We start from the raw sequence: 19,449 nt of genomic DNA, 5'->3' as shown, positions 1-19,449 counted from the left end.
GGTTGGTGATTGGTTCGTATAGGAGAATAGATACTGTAATTGGCTGGAGGGACTGTCAATCTCAGTCCCAAATTCCAAAGTGCTCACGTGACATGTGAGGTGGCTCCTTAGAAAACAGCTGTCTGGTGATGGATGAAATGGGCAGATCTTGTCGTTTTGCTGGATTGCTGTAACTACACATATGTTGGGTGGAGGCAACATTGAGGAATTGTAATAGCTGTCTATATATTCAAGACCGATGGGGTAACTTCAGTTAGTACCGCATTAAAATACATTTTAAGAATTAATTATAAGAATAACAATGGACCATTCACTGACATTGTGATTAAAATGCATGAGCAACACGATTTGAATACTGTAGTTAATTGCTTCACTACCAACATTTTCTTTGAAGCGTCATAATAAAATATTTCCTGAACTAAATCTCGGATGTTATTAAACAGAAAAAAGAAATGCAAGTCCGCCATCTAGTGGCAATATCCTCCTCCGCAGAATTTGTGCCAAAAACAATTATACTATAAAGAGGGCAAAACGTATAGGTTTAATGTCGCAGTCGACTGAAGTATTTATTCAACGGAGCCACACCCTGCAAGTCAGTTACTATACATGTGACAGATAACACTTTTGAGCAAACATTTGAAAACCTGTAATATAACCATATATTTTGACCATTAGCAGATCGAAAACATATTGAGTGTGCAGCTCAATATCCCATTTATTTTAAGTAAGAAAGGCATGACATTGTGCGATAATTCCATTGTAAAATAAAAAAGTATCTATTAATCATACTAACTTAAGTAACTAACGTAACATAACGTTAAAAGGAAATAATAAAAAAGCTGTAGTCCAGTGGCATTAACATTCAGAAAGCCTATGGAAAATTGTAGCAGGGAGTAGGACTACATTTATCATTCCGTGCAAAACCAATCATCAATATAAAACATTTCCATCACTCAAAAGAGAATTACTTATATCTATATTTCCGAGATACCAAATACACTACAAATCCCAAACAAATCCCTACAAATTGGGTGTTCAATGTCTATATTTCTCAAGAGCCTGTTTTGGATTAGTCCAACGATCCTTGAGGTGCCTTCAATGCGTAGGGGAGAATCCAATGTCAGTATAATAATACAATCTTCTTCTACAACCGGTCACCGGCAACAGACCGGTAGCATCATCAATGTGAACCCTGTCTAAACTGATCAAATTATGTGTAACCTACCATTAATTAACCATTAATAAGCCTAAACGCATCTCAAATGGTTCAATAATAACTCTGCTGTTCATGTGATCTGCCAGATGTCAGTTGTCTGCCAAGGCTTTGTCATAATATCTCCAGACAGTGTTGTTTGTTGCTTGTCCTTAGATATCCAGGCAGCCATGCATGTTATCTTTTGCTTGTTACTCCAAGTCCACTTAACATTAGGGAGCCCTTGCTGATACAACTTGTTTGTGTTTAATAGATAATGTTAAACAGAATTATTATATTCCACAATATCAAGATATGTAGGTTTCAACAAGAAGGTGTCATCTCTTTAGGAGAAGCTAAAGCAAAAAAATAAAAGCATTCTAAAAAAGTAACGGCCATGCTGTAGCAAGGTGCATATTTCAATGCAAGTAAAGGCCAGCAAAAGTTAAAAATCTTAGACCATTTAGTTTCACTTCCTCACATTTTCTGGGAGGAACCATGGTTGAGCAGGTTCAACAAAAAAAAAAAAACAAAGGGATGAGGAAATGAATGAAGTACAAAGCAAGGCTGATCAAAACACGTCTCCATCGACAATGTGTTTGAACAGCATGATTTGCAGTTAACTACCATAACATGATGGTAAGTGACACCATGACCAAAAAGAATAAAACTAAAATTTAATTGAACTAAATCCATTTCAAGGAACAAGTCTCTTCCTTCCCAGGCCCTTCAAGATTAATTTAATACCAGCACCTTATGGAGTTCCCAGCCAACTTGCACTGCCTGTTGGTCACACGAGGCCACCATTTTTTAATGCTAATAACACACTTATCTTGTTGCGTTAGTTTTCTTTCCACCAATGGTATAAGCACACACGCACCACCATGTCCGACTCCACCGCCAAGGCCCCTTGCTCTCAGCTGGTGTGGGGTTTAGCGGGGCGCCCGGACTGCTCCCCCGCCGCAGAGCCGTTGGGCACGGGCTTGTTGCTGAAGTTCCAGTCCACGGGGTTCAGCAGCTGCATGGTCTTCTTGTGAGTCCAGATGGGGTTCAGCACCACGGTGAGAAGGGCGAGGCCTGTGAAGAAAAGGGTGCGAGGGACCAGGGGGTAGATTGTGTTGATGGCCGTCCAGTGGCTCCAGGTGACCCACCACATGTAGTAGGTGAGCACCATGCGGCAGTGGAACATGTGGATCATCACCCACTGGTTTGCCCTCCACAACATGCTGCGGGCCCAGCCGGCCTGGTGAAAGGAAGGAGTAGACATGGAGTGTGATGTGGGTTTGGATGAAAAACACATGGTATTGTCCATGATTATGATACAATATTCAATTTTTCTCTAACTGTCCCTGTTTCGTATTATGGTTGTTGTGCAAACACAATAAATGGAACCAGCCATCCTTGGATGTCAACGATTGTTAGAATATAAACTAGGGGGAGTGTATAGATCCCTTTGACTTCCTCTTTCTGAGAGCATCCTGCAAAATCAATAAATTACATAATTATGAGGATTATCACACTGTGTCAAACTCAAAATTAACTGCTTGTAGGCATGACCCAAAACCCATTAGACCCAAGTCTCCCTGATTTTGCTTTGAAGAGCAATTCCTTACCTTCAGTAACATCCAGGATATGCAGGTGAACGGCGTGCTCACTTCAAGCAAGAGTGTAATCATGGGCAGGAAGTGGCCCAAGGGGTCCCATATCAGCAAGCTGGCATATCCAGACAGGGCGAAGAAGTGATGCGTCGCCAAGGGGAGGTCGAAGGATCGGAAAACCACATTGGAGGCGTGGAGTGCCACATTCTCAAAAACGAAGAACCCCGTGGCAGTGAGCACGTTAAACCACGAAAAGTCATCTTTGCCACTCACCTGGTCTCTGGACACTGCCGAGTCCTCGGTCAGAACACAGAGACCCGCTACCGTACTCTGGATGCCAAACACCGCCCTCGTAGCTGCTAGGTTCCAGAACACCTTCTCTTTGGTGAGGAGGGATCGGTATGTCCGAGAAAGCACCACTGACAAGAGGTGGCATATTATAAATACTGCCGTGTAGAAGGCCAACCCAAGACCTACGAGGTGAAGACGGACGTCCAACATGTAGTAGTCCATGTTGGACTGGCCAGAGCTGTCATCGAGAGACAGCGGGGGGACTCGTTGCTCAGTGGTCATTACTTCTCAGGAAAAGCGATATAGTTTGAGTGGATGGGAATGTATTGTTTATAATCATCTGCAACGGGACACATGAAGGCTTTAATAAAAATGACAACAAAAACACACGACAATCCAAATGTTTAGCATGGGCAACTATCTACGAAAGATAAGATTATCTACAACGAGAAGAGCGATCCAACAAATAATTTATGAGCTAATCCGTACGAGATCAAATTCCAGAGCCTAAAATCGATGTCACGATTAAGAAAACAAAGGATGCACATTAGTGACACAACGGTCCGTGTATGTTCATATGCAAACACTTCCACTGGCCACTGATAATACCACTTGAATACCACTGTAACCAAGAAACGGACAAACTAGGGAAAGAGCAACTTACCCTAGACGATAACTTTGTGAGGCATGCTTTTTGTTTATCACAGGACTTCAATTTGGTCATATGATTTCAAACAGGAAATCCCGCCTACTGTATTTCTTGTCCAATGGCGTTAACCCGTTCTACTGACCAATCCTGTGATGTCACACCCGAGCTGCAAATCGCGATTACGAGACAAATAGAAGGCACCATAAGTCAATGTTGGCTCTGCAGCTTTACATATTTTGCATGCTTGTAGCCATGTGAAAAGCGTTGTGCATTGTGGGGACAAAATGTTCCATTACATGTGTTGTATTTCAATATTTATTATTACAAGTACATACGATAACGAGAATGTGATCAATGTGCAAACATAATTAAAACAAACAGAATGAATATTGAAATGAATCCCAGTAAAGTATATTAGTTTCAGAAATGATTAAGCAATACTATATACGTTTACATAGTATTTATGAATAATGTATTTAGATTCCTTCTGCATCATGTGCATGTGTATTAAACAGGCCTAGGTAGTTGCTCATGTGTTGCTTTGATCGCTGTAGGCCAGACTGCGGTCAAGCCAGCCGACACTGATGTGCAACTTCGGATGCATTAGTTCACATTTGGGTTTACGAATGCACACATTTTGTGCATGTTCTCAGATTATGAAACATGGGCTGCGCTGCAATGATTGTAGCATAAGTGTCAAGTGCATGACTATTTGAAGTTGTGATGCACAGGATAGGATTTGTGCACCTGTAACAATGGACTTGTGAACTCGTAGCCCCTATTTTGTGTTGACAATGGTAGAAAAAATATTTACGACTTCAAATTTACTGTTACACATTTGTGACTTTAGTGTAGGCTACACATGCAAAATAAATATTTACGACTTCAAATTTACTGTTACACATTTGTGACTTTAGTGTATGCATGCTAAAGACTTATATCTTCAAACATACTGGGTCACACTAGGGGGTCGTGTACTATTACCCTGAGGTGTAATTTGTCTCTGATAACAGGGAGTTTCTTTTTTAATTTAATCCAAACTCATGTTTAATACATATACGTCTCATATTTGTCAATTAGTTGGACTTTTATTTTGGAAGTACACATCAGAAAGTCTGTACATTTCCTTTGACAGTATTTGTTTTTATTGACTGTTTTGGTATGTACCTGACGAATGCCTTTTTAAACCAGTTCTGAGATGCTATTACTGTAATGGCTAGTATATACACTTGTAGCATGACAGGCTTGACTGTCGTTCTCCAAGTGTTGGCTGGCTTGACCGCAGTGCTAAGTGAGAGTCCTACACAACCAGACTGTACATATATGAAATAGTTCAAAAATATCTAGCCGGGATATCAGTTCCCTTATTCAAGTTCCCTAAAGAGAAGTCAGCCTACCTTCAAAGTCTTATGACTTCTTGGTATTTATTATTAAAGCTAGAGTAGGCAATTTATTTGAAAAGCACTTTTGGTCATATTTGATGAAATTGTATTTACATCCCCACAGCAATCAATAAATCAAATGCTCTGACAAAATGAGAAAAATAATCCGGTATAGGTGGCTGTCGCAGCCCTGTAATAATGGCCCATTCAGATCGCTGGGAATTATGGGGGAAAAAAAACGACGTTGGAAAGTTCTCGTGAAGGACACCTCATGACGCTCTGATGATTCTACTTCCTTTCGGCAACTGGGTTGCCGAAAGGAAGTTAAGAAAGGTTAAGAAAGGTTAAGAAAGGAAAGATTTTGCTAACAGAGTTGCCCAGTTGGAGACGTATTGTTTACTAGTGATGAGCATGAACATGGCGGACCACAAGGCAAAAGTTTTGACTGGTGTGAAAGTTTTACTCAATATAAAAGTATCAAACATCATATCACATCTTTTTTGCCATGTCTACACTTTACTATTGATTGACATTGTAAGCGTCGGTTGGCATCGACTTTGCTCAGTTTTAAACGTTGTGTAGGCCTACTGGTAAACCAGCTCTAGATAAGGGCAAGTGTAGCCTTCCATACAGTGGCAATACAATGTGCTTCTCATAAATAAAAGCAAAAGGACAGTAGGTGATAGGCTACAAACACAGAACCTATGTTCAACGTCCAACAGATGGTGGCAGTAATTCTGTTGGTGTGATATATACCACTGACGAAGAAGAACTTTTAGATTCTGATCGAAGTGCACACGAACGGTTGCTGTTGGGAACACGCGTAAGTGTGAACGTAATCACTGACGAGGCGTCTCGTTATTACCAGGACACATGAATGGCACATAAGACGTCCACTCATTTCTTCTGCCCGAATGAAATGATTGGGTGGACAACCTGTCTGTCTACCAGCCTACCCAATCCTTTACGATAGGAAAGCAGATAATGCCGTCCAACAGTTGCATGCAGCAGCAACATTTAAAGCGATGCACCATTCGGTTGTTTACGAAAAACAAACTGTCAACATGACCGACAATTATTTTCACACAACCATACTAGTTGAAATTCAATAAATATGAGTGAACAGGAGGTTAAGCGTGAGCAACCATTCTCAATGGGACAACCATTAGTTATATTTCTCATCAGGTTGTCAACGTGTTAAGAATTTACGGGTTGAAGAATCTAAGATGTTCTTCTTTGGATCATTAGTTTCAGCACAGCAGACTCACGTCCATAACATCCGTGGTCGCTTACTTGCATAGCATAGTGTAAGTGCAGTCGGATTATCTTAGCACCGCAGTCTTTATGAAATCTCCTTCACATCTTTCCGTAATCTTATGACGTTTTCCGTCAAGGAAAAGTGGTCAGGAAAGGACATTGGAAGTCATTTTCTTTGCCTATTCGAACAAAGCCCTATTGCTAAAGCTAGCGAACTAGAACGTGTTTTGGAGGACTGGCTTTGGAGGGAGGCCAGAAGGGAGGGGTGGAATTTTTGTGGTTGGATACTTTCGAAATCTAGCTTACTCTGGCGGGTTTCTCCAAATTGCCTTTAGCTTTAACACTTTCCGTTATTTATTTGTATAATTCATTTAGATGGATGTGTAGAGGGTATCAATGAAAGCTACTGAAAAATGATCCACAGTTTAAATGCCCATGCAGGTGCATGTGGTAACTCCCACAACCTCTCCGTTATCCTTGCATCTTGGTCATCCATGGTCTAGTCCCGCAGTGTACTAGCACATATTATTTATAGTCGTAAGGCTAAGAATCCTTTTTGTAGAGTCAGTGTTGAATTCTTGCAGAACTAAAGTGTAGAAGAGCCTAGAGTTGAGGCTATTAGTTCAAGTGTGCCAAAGCCGGGTTGCACATTTGGAGGAGAACCGGGAAACTTTGTGAAGTTAGACATTGCCAAAATAAAGAAAAAAGTATTTATTATTGTTATATTAAAAACAAAAAACTTAATATATATAATAGTCCAACCAAATATTTTGGCATAAAAAAACATAAGAACATAAAAAAATAAGACTTAATAGTAGCATACATTACGGTAAGTGTCTTCAATAAATACACATTCATCTCTCTCTCTCTCTCTCTCTCTCTCTCTCTCTCTCTCTCTCTCTCTCTCTCTCTCTCTCTCTCTCTCTCTCTCTCTCACACACACACACAGACAGACACACACACACACACACACACACACACACACACACACACACACACACACACACACACCACACACACACACTTAAAACATACAAACACAAATTTGGACACCACAGACATTAATACATATTTTTTTATCCTACCATGTGTGTGTTCATGAAGATATAACTTGCACACATAATACACAAACACACACACTAAAGTTATTTATGATTAAAAGATAGCCACCATATTCCAAATTTCTCAGATACTACGCCCTTACAAAGCATAGAACCTAATATAAACTCTTCAGATGATTGAGATCTGGCAAAATGCTACACAGTTGTTACCGATGCCGATGTGGAATGAAGTTATGATTGAGGAAAACGTGATGTAATGATTTTAGCATATCCCAGAGCTAACGCTCAGCTAACTTGGTCTTGGCTGGGAGAGTGATATCATGCTGAGCTCGTAGATTGGGGATGGATTTATACATGGCTTTTCAATAGTTTCAACTTCAGGGCAGTACACTCAATACTTACTTTTAATAAGCAAGGACAGAGTTTTACTGTGAGATGATGAAGTAGTATCAAGTTGGAATCAAAATTATGCTATTACTGCATGTTGTTCATCAACTCTCTCGTGTTTAAACTATTTACAACCTTTTTTTTTAAACATTTGTGTGTTAAAACCAGTACAACAATGCTCAGGATTATCTTTACCATCATATCAAATATATATCACACAATAGCGTAGGCCAATCCTGTTCTGCATGATCCATAATCATTCTGGACATTTATATATTTGTAACTACGCACATATCATACTTTTATTGTAAGGTGTCAAATTTAAGACCAGTTTGATAGCCTTCAAATGAAACCAGTGAAACACAACATTAATATGATCAAAAAAGCATCACAAACACAAAATTTTCCAAACATTTTCTTCCAAAAATTTAATTGCAGAATTATTTATTTACAATGGACGTCCTCAGCAATGATCAAACAACTAAAAAAAAAGCAAGGATTGTTTTAGAAGTTCCTTGGGAATCAATGAATAGGAAATAGATGTGTTTTCCTAAAATAATAGTCTGATAAGTTAACATGGTGAAAACATAGTGCAGAGTGCAGATATAACGCATTGAAAAACACCTTTGCGATAGAATAAATCAATCAATCAACAACAAAAACTGCATCATGGTTTCAAATAATATCCGTAAATAATGGGCCTACATTCAGAATCAGTAATTTGCATGCCATCATAACAGCGTATAAGAAACCATAACAAAAGTAAAATGTTAAGAAAGAGCAAGCGTGATCTGGAACAGAAAATAGTTATGTCTCAATGAAGCATATATTATATATTTATATATCTATATATATCTATATATATATTTCTTTACAAATAATGAATATTTGGCATTTATATTAACTCACTTAAGATATGATATACAATAAATGAAAATATTATTTTTCCGTAAAACAACTACCTTTTCTTTTTTCATCTAAATAGTAATTATAGTTGTTTCACATTCCAAAGTGAGGAAGTGATGGATCTCTGCATCTCCATGATCTTCTCTCTACCGTATGGTCAGGGGAAATAACCAAATGTCTCCATGGAAACGTGTGATAACTTGTGTTGAACCAACGTAGTGACATGAATTATGATTTACACAACTCTATACCTAGAATAGAGTGAGTGAGTGAGAGAGAGAGAGAGAGAGAGAGAGTGTGTGTGTGTGTGTGTGTGTGTGTGTGTGTGTGTGTGTGTGTGTGTGTGTGTGTGTGTGTGTGTGTGTGTTTGTGTGTGTGTGTGTGTGTGTGTGTGTGTGTGTGTGTGTGTGTACATATTCAATGCAACAATGTGTATGCTTAGGTCATCCTCAGTTGAAAAATTGCAATTGGAGCTCATTGTTACCTTTATGAAAGTGAAATATAAGCATCTTCCATTTATTGTGTTATTTCTTCTTACGAGAGGAAAATTAAATTAATTAAAAAAACGTATGACATCCACACTCATTCCAAACGTCTACAAATAAACTCATTCTGGCAGTCTCTGTTTTCACCTTTGACTTCTCACACACTTATCTCTCCCTTACAATAGCCACCGTCTCACTGGGAAAAAGCTTCAAAGGAACAATGAACCAAGTCATGAGGAGGCTACTATGGGGTGGTGGAAAGCTCCAAACTTGTATCAGTGTGGTTGTTATGGCATAGTGCTCCACACAAATCGCACAATAAACTTTTTTCCCACCCAACAGCTCTCATAAATTTGCATGTGAGACACTTCAGCAATTTGGATGACGGCACTTCTGCAAAGCCCACACTGGCTGAGAATGAACAAATTAAATATCCAAATGGTGTATTTATGTCCTGCAGCCACAATAGCTTCCAAACAAAGTGGTTATCAATGCTTTCTCCAAAAGGCCTTGGTGCCTGATTGCTTGATCTCGCCAAGGCCCTCAAATCCTACATAAGCTTGTTTGCTTCATGCACACAAAGACCCTTTATCTACTCTTGTCGGGGAATAACAATGAACACATTATCTTCGTTGGTCATGTTGATGTCCTGATCAAGTGCAAATTGGACTAATCTTCACAGACTACAACATACTAGACTTTAGAGGGATATAGAATAACAGCAATTTAACATAAGAAGAAAATCAAAACACTACTTCTTCAAATGTTCCACTGATTCAAGCAAACCAAATAAGTCTGGGAAACAGAGCTGCAGCGCTCTGGTTTGCCGGCTCCAAGCCAGCATGTCAGAGCGAGTGGCTCTGTCTGGCTGTCTGTTTGTCTGTGAGAGAACAGCAGTGGAGCTGTCTCTCCTCTGCCAAGTGCCTGGCATCGCAGACACATGGTCCGCACGGCCCTGCAATGACAAACCATGCTGACACTCTGCTAGGATAAAGTAAAAGAGGAAAGAAATCACATGAAATCAAAGGCGCCTCTCCTGCTGAAGCGATGGCAGGCACACTAGGGTGTGTGTTCTTGTCTACTTTGTCTAAATATAAATTATAACATGAACTTGTGTACTGCCCCACAAAGTGGCATGGCTGAAACCGTGATCACGACCCAACAGTGAAATATGGTAGGAGGGTGCGGGACCCCTCTGATGCAGGTTATTGAAGTCTCCCACACTCCTCGCTACTCCACACCCTGCACTGGCTACCGGTGGCGGCTCGAATCCGATAAAGTGACTGGTATTTGCCTACCGTGCTGCGAATGGCTCAGGCTCATCCTTCAACTAGGATACAGATAACCATACAACCCAGCATGTCCACTATGCTCTGAGACTGCCAAAAGGCTTGCTACTCCCTCACTAAGAGAAGGGCTGCCACCCAACATAATCCCAATTGTTTGCTGTCCTGGCTCCACAACTCCACAAAGCCCACATCTTCTGTCGCAGACCCAAGAAACTCATCTGTTTGGACTGCATCTTAGCCTATGAAGATAACAAAAATAAAACAAACCTTTATCTCTAGTTTCAGAAACGTAACACTTGAAGCGGTTTGCTTATGTGATGCATTTTATTTACTAGGATTATAATGTTGAACCCACTAATTGTCGCTTTGGATAAAGGTGTCGGCTAATGAGGAGATGTAATGTCATGTAAACTCATGTGGCGGCAGTGTGATATTCAGCCCTGTGGAGTGAGGCAGCCTCATAATGTATTTGTTATTCATACTGATGTAGTCAATGGGATTTTATGGACTGGCGAGTGTGAGAATGCACTTTACATAGTGCTTTCCAGCAGAGTGAAAGTGGTTTGCTATTATGTGGAGGGATTCTTTTTGATGATTTACCAGTTCAACTTTTGACGGACATATCCAAATACCCCAAATCTATTTGGGAGTATTGGGTTTACAAACAGGCCAACAAATCCCCAAGGAGATATAAATGACCTGTTATGTCCCTTTAACACCAATGTACTTACATCTTTGTCATATGCTATCCTATAAGCATATACCCCTCACACAAACATTGCCAAAAATGAACCAGATCAAGTCATATTGAAGGACAAAGAACTGTGATTAATTGGTCATTTCACAGCGCCTTGTGTTGCATTGATTGTTTGCCTCGTGAATAAAAAGGAGCACCATATGGTTGATTATCCAAATACTTAACTAATAAAGACAATCCCACTATATGGGTAGAATAAATCATTCTATGACTTGTGTGACTACAGCCCGGTTTTGACAAAGCGAAGACTCATCAGATGTTCTCATCAGAACAGCCCTTCAGAGTAGCCGAGAATTCATACTGAGAAATCACCCTAGGATTTTAGACTCAAGGACTCGCTCTGTAAGTCAGTCCACTAATTGATGCTCCAGTTGTAATTGTAGTTTTTCTAATTCCACACAATGCTGAGAACAGTCAGCACATATTATGGCCGGTCGGTGAAAATGATGTATAGATGAGAATGATTCATGAGTCAGGTGCAGAAATGCGCATTCAGTTTTCCATTAATTGGATTTTATCTCCAGGCTTTGTTTGGAGGGGGTAGAGGGGGCAGTTGTTATATGAGTGAAGTAGACTTAATTTATTTATGGGAATTGTTATTTATTCTTCAGATTCAATTGGAACAATTATGAATCTGTTCTAGGAGAGGGATACGGGGAATTGGAGCACGTCAGCCGCAGCTAATTTGTAGCCGAGGCTGTTGATTCAGAAAGCCCAGAGAGATTTGACAATTACACGAAATGCATAACATTTTAATACATACATATGTATGTACATATATATATATGTGTGTGTATATGTACTGTATATATATATCAATATATATATAAATGTAATCACTGAAATTACCAAAAGCAAATGTTGTTGAAATCAAATGGATATGTAATGATACAAAGTAAAGATGTGGACAGTACATCCTGCTCAAGATTGGAAATGACAACAGTACAGTTGGGAACTCGGGTAGGTACATTTCCCTTGGAAATAGAGGGACATTTAGAAGTGCTTGAGTGCATTTGTCTACACATATATGATCTGAGGATTTTCACACACACACACACACACACACACACACACACACACACACACACACACACACACACACACACACACACAAAAAAAAACATCCTGAATACATAATACACACATACATACATACATAAATACATACATACATACATACATACAGTGATGCAGTGGTTACGAGGCAACAAAAAAATAGAATACAAAAATAATGTTGGCACAAGACTTGAGATTGGCATGTCGGATTCAAGTAAACGTCGATACATGGGATTACAGAATAGACACATGGCAGGGAACTATGGCGAAGGCTAATGAGTGGGCTGACGTCATCCGAAGATGGTTTCCCACGCGATCAGCAGAATGTTGCACTTGGACCTGATGACGTGGGTAAGAAACTGTGCACTGAGCCGTCCACCAGCGCAACTCCATGGGTGAACACGGCCAATGTGCACGGCATTGAGGTATTTTCAAGCATTGGCACTTTTCAAAGATTTTCCACGTCAACCGTTCGTGATATCTCTCTCTCCATCTCTCTCTCTCTCTGTCTCTCTCTCCATTTCATGTTGAACAGTTAAACCCAAAGTATCAAACAGGTTTATTAAATTTGCACAAATCCTTCTATTTATTTTAATTTGAAACAACCCATATTAAATATATCTTCTCTCGCAAACTCTTTTAGCTCAAAGATCTGGTTGCTGGTATTTTCTTTTTCAAAGCTGCACTGTTTTTCTTGAATGGCACTTACAGCAAAAAAATGGAAATGCTGTAAAAAATTAAGAATACTATGGCCGCTTCCTGGAGATTTGATGAGCTGATGTGGTTGGGCAATGGCGATCACCAGCAGACCAATGAGGAAACCCTAAACCCATGTCATGAAGTGAGAACACATGGCTGATCACTTATCCCTCTCGGGGCGACCTGAGAAGTGGCCACGGGCGCGTACTTCAGGCCGTCCGACCGGGCGATGGTTGGAAGTGGACATAGACGGGAGTCATGTGAGATCACACGATAGAGAGATGGTCGAAAGGAACAACAAAGTAGAGAGAGAGAGAGAGCATGTGTGTGTGTGTGTGTGTGTGTGTGTGTACACGTGTGAGCGACAGAGAGCGAGTCTTAAAAAAAGAAGGCTAGTTTCTAAAGTCGTCCAGAGAGAAAAGGAGTAGGGAAGAGCAGCTCCTTGCTCACCCACCCCCACCACCACCACCACCACACACCCACAACCCCCGTGCCTCCTCCTCCTCCTCCTCCTCCCCACCCCTCCTCCTCCTCACAGTCTGGTCTGAGCCTCTGGGATGTAGATCTCGATGCTGTCCGCCCGCTCCGACGCAGAGTTCTGACGGAAGGAGGCGGCGCGCTTGGCCGCCATGAGCCGGCGCCGGGCCTCCTGGCGGTGGCGGTCGGCTCCCGAGAGGTCCAGGGACTTCTCCCGGGTCACCAGGCTGCGCTGTCTCACCGCCTTCTTTGGTACGGGAGCTAGTGGCTGTGGAGAATAATGACACACGAAGAACAATAATATAGATATAACAGTCTAATCAAATATCATACGTTAAAGTGTCTTCAATAAATACACTATAGATAAATCAATACAAAGGCCTCTCTCTCTCTCTCTCTCTCTTTCTCTTTCTCTTTCTCTCTCTCTCTCTCTCTCTCTCTCTCTCACACACACACACAGACACACACACATACACACACAACCACATAAGCACGGGTGCGAGGGAAGACAAACACGCAACGAAAATGGATGGCTAACGATTTGTATGAGAGTTCCGATTTTGTTTTTATTACTTTATTCGATTGTTCCCGTGGTTTGGCTATCAATTAAAAAAAATAATGATGATGATGAAAACGATTAAAACAAATGTAACGCAGCGTGATTTCTGTTTATATTTGTGATAAATGAATAACGTTGCGGTACGGGCCCTGACATCCTGTTTGATTAATCTCGCGCCTGAAAATATCTTCGAGTGCGGCGATCTGAACTCGTCACCGATTGGCTCATTAGGGAGCCAGATAATTCGGTAGGCCCAGATTCACAATTAACTCAACAGATAATTAACCGAGGGACATTCCCAATATACAGCGGGGCTCTGAATAGCTAAGAGGCTGGAAATAGAGTGGCGATCGGGGTCCGGAAGGCCAGCCTACCTTCTTCTCCGGGCTGTCTAGAGGTCTCCAGTTGTTGTTCTTGATCTGCTGCAGCTGGTCAAACTTGACGGTGACGTCGTCGATGGAGAGCTGCAGGAGGTCCCAGAAGCCGGCCAGGTCCTGAGAGGTGGGCCGGGGCATGGCGCTGGGGTCCTGGGGATAAAACACACACGAACAGTGTTGAGGTACCAGTATGTGCAAAAAATGACGTCTTTGTGCTGCAGTTCAGGTTACCACCACTAGGTGTCCTCATCAGCTTTCCCCAGGAGTGGTCAACTCCCCCCCCCCCCCCCCCCCCAGATCTCACGGTCACTACTTGTGGCATTTTCAGGCTTTCTATGTCATGTTGATTATGAATTAGTTATGACATCCTTTCATATTGCCACAAATGAGATCTGAATTAGTAAATTACTTAATAATAATAATGACACCCTGCCTGGTATTATTGATCAAAGTATGACGTTTCTATTGAAGGAACAATAAAAGCCAAGGCGCTCCCCCGACCCAGTGGCTGGCCCTGCGGGGCCCCAGAAAGGTCTTCACGGGCCACGAGAGGTCACACTAATACCTTTAAAGTGCTTACGGTGCACTTCAAAGCTGGAAGCTAATATCGAATGAATGAACCTGCGAGCGTGCGTGGACCTTTGAATTTCCCCCTTCCTAGCGGATGTGAGGAAAAGGTCAATGGTAGAGGGCGAACATCGGTAATTGTTTTGCCATCGGTTAACGGCAGCAGCCGAGGCTGACAGATAAAAGTTTTCTATCCAAATCCTGAACAACACAAAATACACAAAACGTTTGAAACATGAATTGCTGCTGAGGCAATTACATGACACAATGCACTTTTTACCTTCAGACTAGGGGTGGGAGTAAATTGGTTTGATACAAACAGAAATATAGATTGGGTCGATACCATATCTACCATATTTCCATCTTAAAAACGTCCAAAGGCTTACGTGTCCACGACAAGGAAACATGTGAACCACTGAAAGCCTGTATTCCTGGTGCAGAGAACGGAAGCGCACGTGGGAGTGGGGAATGATGACTTCTTTCTCACTGCTGCCAGTCCAAAGGACTACTATTTTATAGCCTGCTTGTCTGTAAAAGCTTGGATCCGATCTCCCAGAGTTCCCCACGAATCACTTGTGCTGCACACTTGATGCTTGCCTGCACACTCACCTTGAGTGTGCAGGCCCAGCCTGGCTCCAGAGGTGACAGGCTAGAGTTGCTGTACCTGTCCCAATGTATAGAGCTCATTCATCTCGAGGACTCACAGCCAAGTCAAGGCAAACACAAAAGAGGCAGACGCAGGTGCGTCTGGTGGAAGACAGCGCACGTCGTCTGCCCGGCAACAACCCAGGCACTAACCCCAGGGACGAGCGCTAACACCCAGCAGCGGTTTGGGAAATAGTCTAGAATTTTGTCGTCAAACTTCCTGCAAACGGGGTCTAAAAAGGGTCTATCCACAGCGGGCCCTCTTGCGAGATGACAGGCTTCTGTTATTATGCCCTTGGTGGCTCTAGAAGGGCCCCGGAGACATGTTGGTCTTTGGTGCTGCCGGTTCCCACGCGGTTCTCTGTTCAAACTTATGCTCTACGCTAACCTTTTACAATTCATGGACGGATGACACAAAACCCGATGCCTTCGCTTCCCAATGAGCAGCTTGCGTCGTTTGAAATGTGAAATAGATTTACAGGTGATCATTATTTAAAATACTAATATAGGTATATTAATACTATATAAAATATATATATTTCTATAAACTCAATCAATGATATAGGATACAATTATGCCACGCTATAAATGTGATAATAATTGATACGATTTTTGTGCCCTCGCCACCCCAGTCTTCACAGCATGGTTTTGGGTGTTCCAGATAACCTTAATTAAGCAGTCAAACCTGAAATACCGTCGACGCTCACGGATCGTATTCTCTGAGGAACCATTTTAACAATACATCATCCATCATCCTGACCGAGCCGTTTGGCTGTTCCTCAAACGCCCGCTCAGTGCTCGAGTGCTCATGGGACTTTGAATTTCCCCTGGGGATCGATAAAGTATCAATCTATCTATCTATCTATCTATGCTTCAGAAGCTAGCGAGTTTGATCTGAAGTTAGTGATCTGGGAGGGTTTCTAGCCTTGCTGTTGTGTGAGAGGGTTTTATACACCCTCGTGCTCCTCCTAGTTACACAGTTTTCCCTTCACAGAGCTGTTTTTAGATCAAGCATTGGAAGTGGGGTGGATCCATAGGGTGTACTGATACAGGCAGCTTGATAAAACCAAGACGTCTCTGTCAGCCTGTTATATATGTGATTTGTGTGAAATATCAAAGTGCTGCACATTATGCACGATGAAATACATCGTACTTAAGATCTTTGTTGGAGGGCTTGTGAAACTGTAAGGAGAAATGAAAAGGGGGCTTACATAACACTTCCTCAGTGGTTTAACAGTATATGCGGATTTAAATCAACAAGCAGTTTCCTGCTGCAAAATTACAGTTTGATCGCTGTTTAATGAAATGTATTCAGCGTAGGTGGAGAAAACAACATCGCACTACAAAGGTAGCAAGGTCATGGTGCCATACAATAAACTGGATTGAAACCTGGTTTGGATTCTCTCTCTTCAAACCGTGTTAGCCGTGATCCTAAATGCATCCATACAGGCAAACATTCCCCACACACCTGTACAATGGCCCATACTTGGGTTGTGCAGATCAACACTGAGGATTTACTTTGACTTAAGTATTCCGTTCGGTATCAGTGCACCAAAAGCAGACAACAAAGGTCACGGCGGCAGGGCTCAGCCATGGCTCCTCACCAGGTTTTGCTGACACAGCCAGTAGAACTGCTGGAATTTCTGGGACATGAGCAGCTGAGCGCTACCCACCGCGCTCCGGATCTTTCCTAGGGCTGGAGCGCACACATACACAAACACAGACACACACACACACACACACACACACACACACAGGTGAGCAGGTCAGAGGTTCAGTCAAAACAACAGGCCTATACATGTAAACAATGTCAGAGGGAGATATGTCACTCGGATTGATCTACTGCCGAGGAAAACGTGTAAAAAGAACAGCAGAACACATAATCCCCCCCTTTTCCCAACGTCAAAAACCGGCCTCCCCCACTACGGCGCCCGCGCACACACACTTACTGTCCTCCGACAGGTCGTGCTCCTCCGCCTCCGCCTCCATCTCCTTGCACCAGCCCTCCATCCTCTTGGTCTCCGTGTGCAGCAGCTGCATGAACCAGCTGCCGTCGCGCCGCAGCGAGGGCGACGCCCGGCCCGACTCGCCCGGCGAGGCGCCGCCGCCAACGCCGCCAACGCCGCCAACGCCGCCTACGCCGCCGCCACCGCCACCGCCGCTCTCCCGGGGCGGAGGGGGCTCCAGCTGCCAGCCGCCGCAGCTGCCGCCCCCCCCCTCGCCGGGGGCGGTCTCCCGCGGGCTGGTGGGCTCGGCGGCCGTGCGGTAGTCCTCGCGGTAGCTGAAGAGGCCCTGGGTGCGCACGGTGCGCACGCCGCCGTACGGCGTGGGCGTGCTGGGCTCCGAGTGGCGCTGGAAGCCGCCGCCGAACTGCAGGCCCTTGTCCTCCATGGTGGGGAAGCCCTCCAGCTCCAGGTCCGCCTGCACGCCCGCCGTCACGCTGTTGGAGCGCTTGAAGCGGCCCTGCCTGGGGGTCACACACACACACACACACGCGTGGAAACACGCACGCACGCATACACACACACACACACACACACAGACACAGACACACAGACACACACACACACACACAGGTATGCATGCACGTACAAACATGCGTGCATATTGTCACGCACTCACACAAACACATACAGTACGTACACAAACACAGGCACACACACACATATGCACGAATGCACATGCACACACACGCACACACACGCACACACACACACACACACACGCATATCATTATGCACTCACACAAACACACATGCGTACACAAACACAGGCGCACGCACACATGTGCACGAATGCACACACGCACACACACACACACACACACACACACACACAAACAAGTAAATAACAAACACACTGAATGTACGACTATTATGCCCTCCATTACGACAACACAGTCCACTGTGTACACACGTCGAGTGGAGCTCAGAACAATCTCCTCTAACGGGGCTGAAAACACCCGGCCCTCTTCCACAGCTTACCCCTTTTTGGAGTCCTCCACCTGGATGCCCACAGAATGGTACTCCCGGGAGCCTTTACTCTCCGACTCCGAGTCCGTGGCCGCCTCCACCTAGCGCCGGGGAGGAGGACAGCAAAACAAAACACAACGAAAGCCTCTCATTACAGGAGCCTCTGAGATCCATCAACCCCCCACCGGTGCCTTAAAGGTCCCATGGCATGAAATCTTCACTTCATGAGGTTTTCTAACATTAATATGAGTTCCCCTAGCCTGCCTATGGTCCCCCAGTAGCTAAAAATTGCGTTAGGTGTAAAACGAGCAGTAGGTATCTTGCTCCGCCTTTGAAAAAATGAACGCTGAATTTGGGATCTGGCCCCATATGGCGACATATGGGGCCAGGTTACCTCCTTTTTCTCTGCTTGGCCCGCCAAGAGAATTTGGCCCGCCAATGAGACAATGAGCTAGGACCTTGCGAGCGCCACATGTGTGTGTGTGTGAATACACGCACTGTAACGCAAGTGTTCTTTGTTATTAGGATAACCGTTCTGCTGTTGGTGTTATGGCGCATAACACGCAACACAATAACGCAAGCTTGCATAAAGCTCCCATTTGGTGAAAAGACTAGACTGCGTCGGGTTCTCTGAGGTCTCTGGTATTTCCACAACGAGATTCGTAGTGGGGGTTATCTCGGCCATGGTTGAATTAATTGGGAACCGCGACATAGAGGAGAAAGGATTGTTGCCCGGGATTGTCCGGCGGAGCCCCGCTGCCCGCTGAACGCTGCCCGTTGCCCGTTGCCCGGGGTTGTCTCCTGCCGGAGCCCTCGCTGCCCGCAACCCCGGACAACAATCGC

The 19,449-nt window shown here is 43.4% G+C and overlaps 2 protein-coding genes across 2 annotated transcripts in view; both read right to left on the bottom strand.

Annotated features, from left to right (window-relative positions):
• Positions 1-542: 542 nt before the first annotated feature.
• cln8 (CLN8 transmembrane ER and ERGIC protein) lies at positions 543-3,831 on the bottom strand. Its single transcript, XM_084481971.1, has 3 exons — positions 3,746-3,831; positions 2,806-3,421; positions 543-2,435 (listed from the first exon to the last, which is right to left on the bottom strand). Exons 2-3 carry the CDS (start codon positions 3,361-3,363, stop codon positions 2,109-2,111), a joined length of 885 nt encoding a protein of 294 aa, XP_084338097.1. The 5' UTR covers positions 3,364-3,421; positions 3,746-3,831; the 3' UTR covers positions 543-2,108.
• A 9,710-nt stretch (positions 3,832-13,541) lies between these two features.
• Positions 13,542-19,449, bottom strand: part of dlgap2a (discs, large homolog-associated protein 2a) — a gene marked incomplete at both ends in the record, with an annotated part of 135,105 nt that continues 129,197 nt past the window's right edge. Inside the window, 5 exons of the mRNA XM_084481702.1 lie at positions 13,542-13,754; positions 14,420-14,572; positions 17,239-17,330; positions 17,584-18,101; positions 18,619-18,707. Of these exons, the coding sequence (XP_084337828.1) occupies positions 13,542-13,754; positions 14,420-14,572; positions 17,239-17,330; positions 17,584-18,101; positions 18,619-18,707 (1,065 nt within the window). The remainder of the gene's footprint in view (positions 13,755-14,419; positions 14,573-17,238; positions 17,331-17,583; positions 18,102-18,618; positions 18,708-19,449) is intronic.

Source organism: Micromesistius poutassou, assembly GCF_964030765.1.
Source record: "Micromesistius poutassou genome assembly, chromosome: 17".
NCBI classification, from domain to species: domain Eukaryota; kingdom Metazoa; phylum Chordata; class Actinopteri; order Gadiformes; family Gadidae; genus Micromesistius; species Micromesistius poutassou.
The sequence above is the reverse complement of the archived record's forward strand: the minus strand, read 5'-3'. Positions and strand labels throughout refer to the sequence as shown.

What these genes read in the sequence shown, in the direction of transcription:
- cln8 (XM_084481971.1), bottom strand. Translation starts at nt 3,363, where the DNA reads ATGACCACTGAGCAACGAGTCCCCCCGCTGTCTCTCGATGACAGCTCT. An exon ending in TATCCTGGATGTTACTGAAG is followed by an intron (nt 2,436 to 2,805) that starts GTAAGGAATTGC and finishes TCCTTTCACCAG; the next exon opens with GCCGGCTGGGCCCGCAGCAT.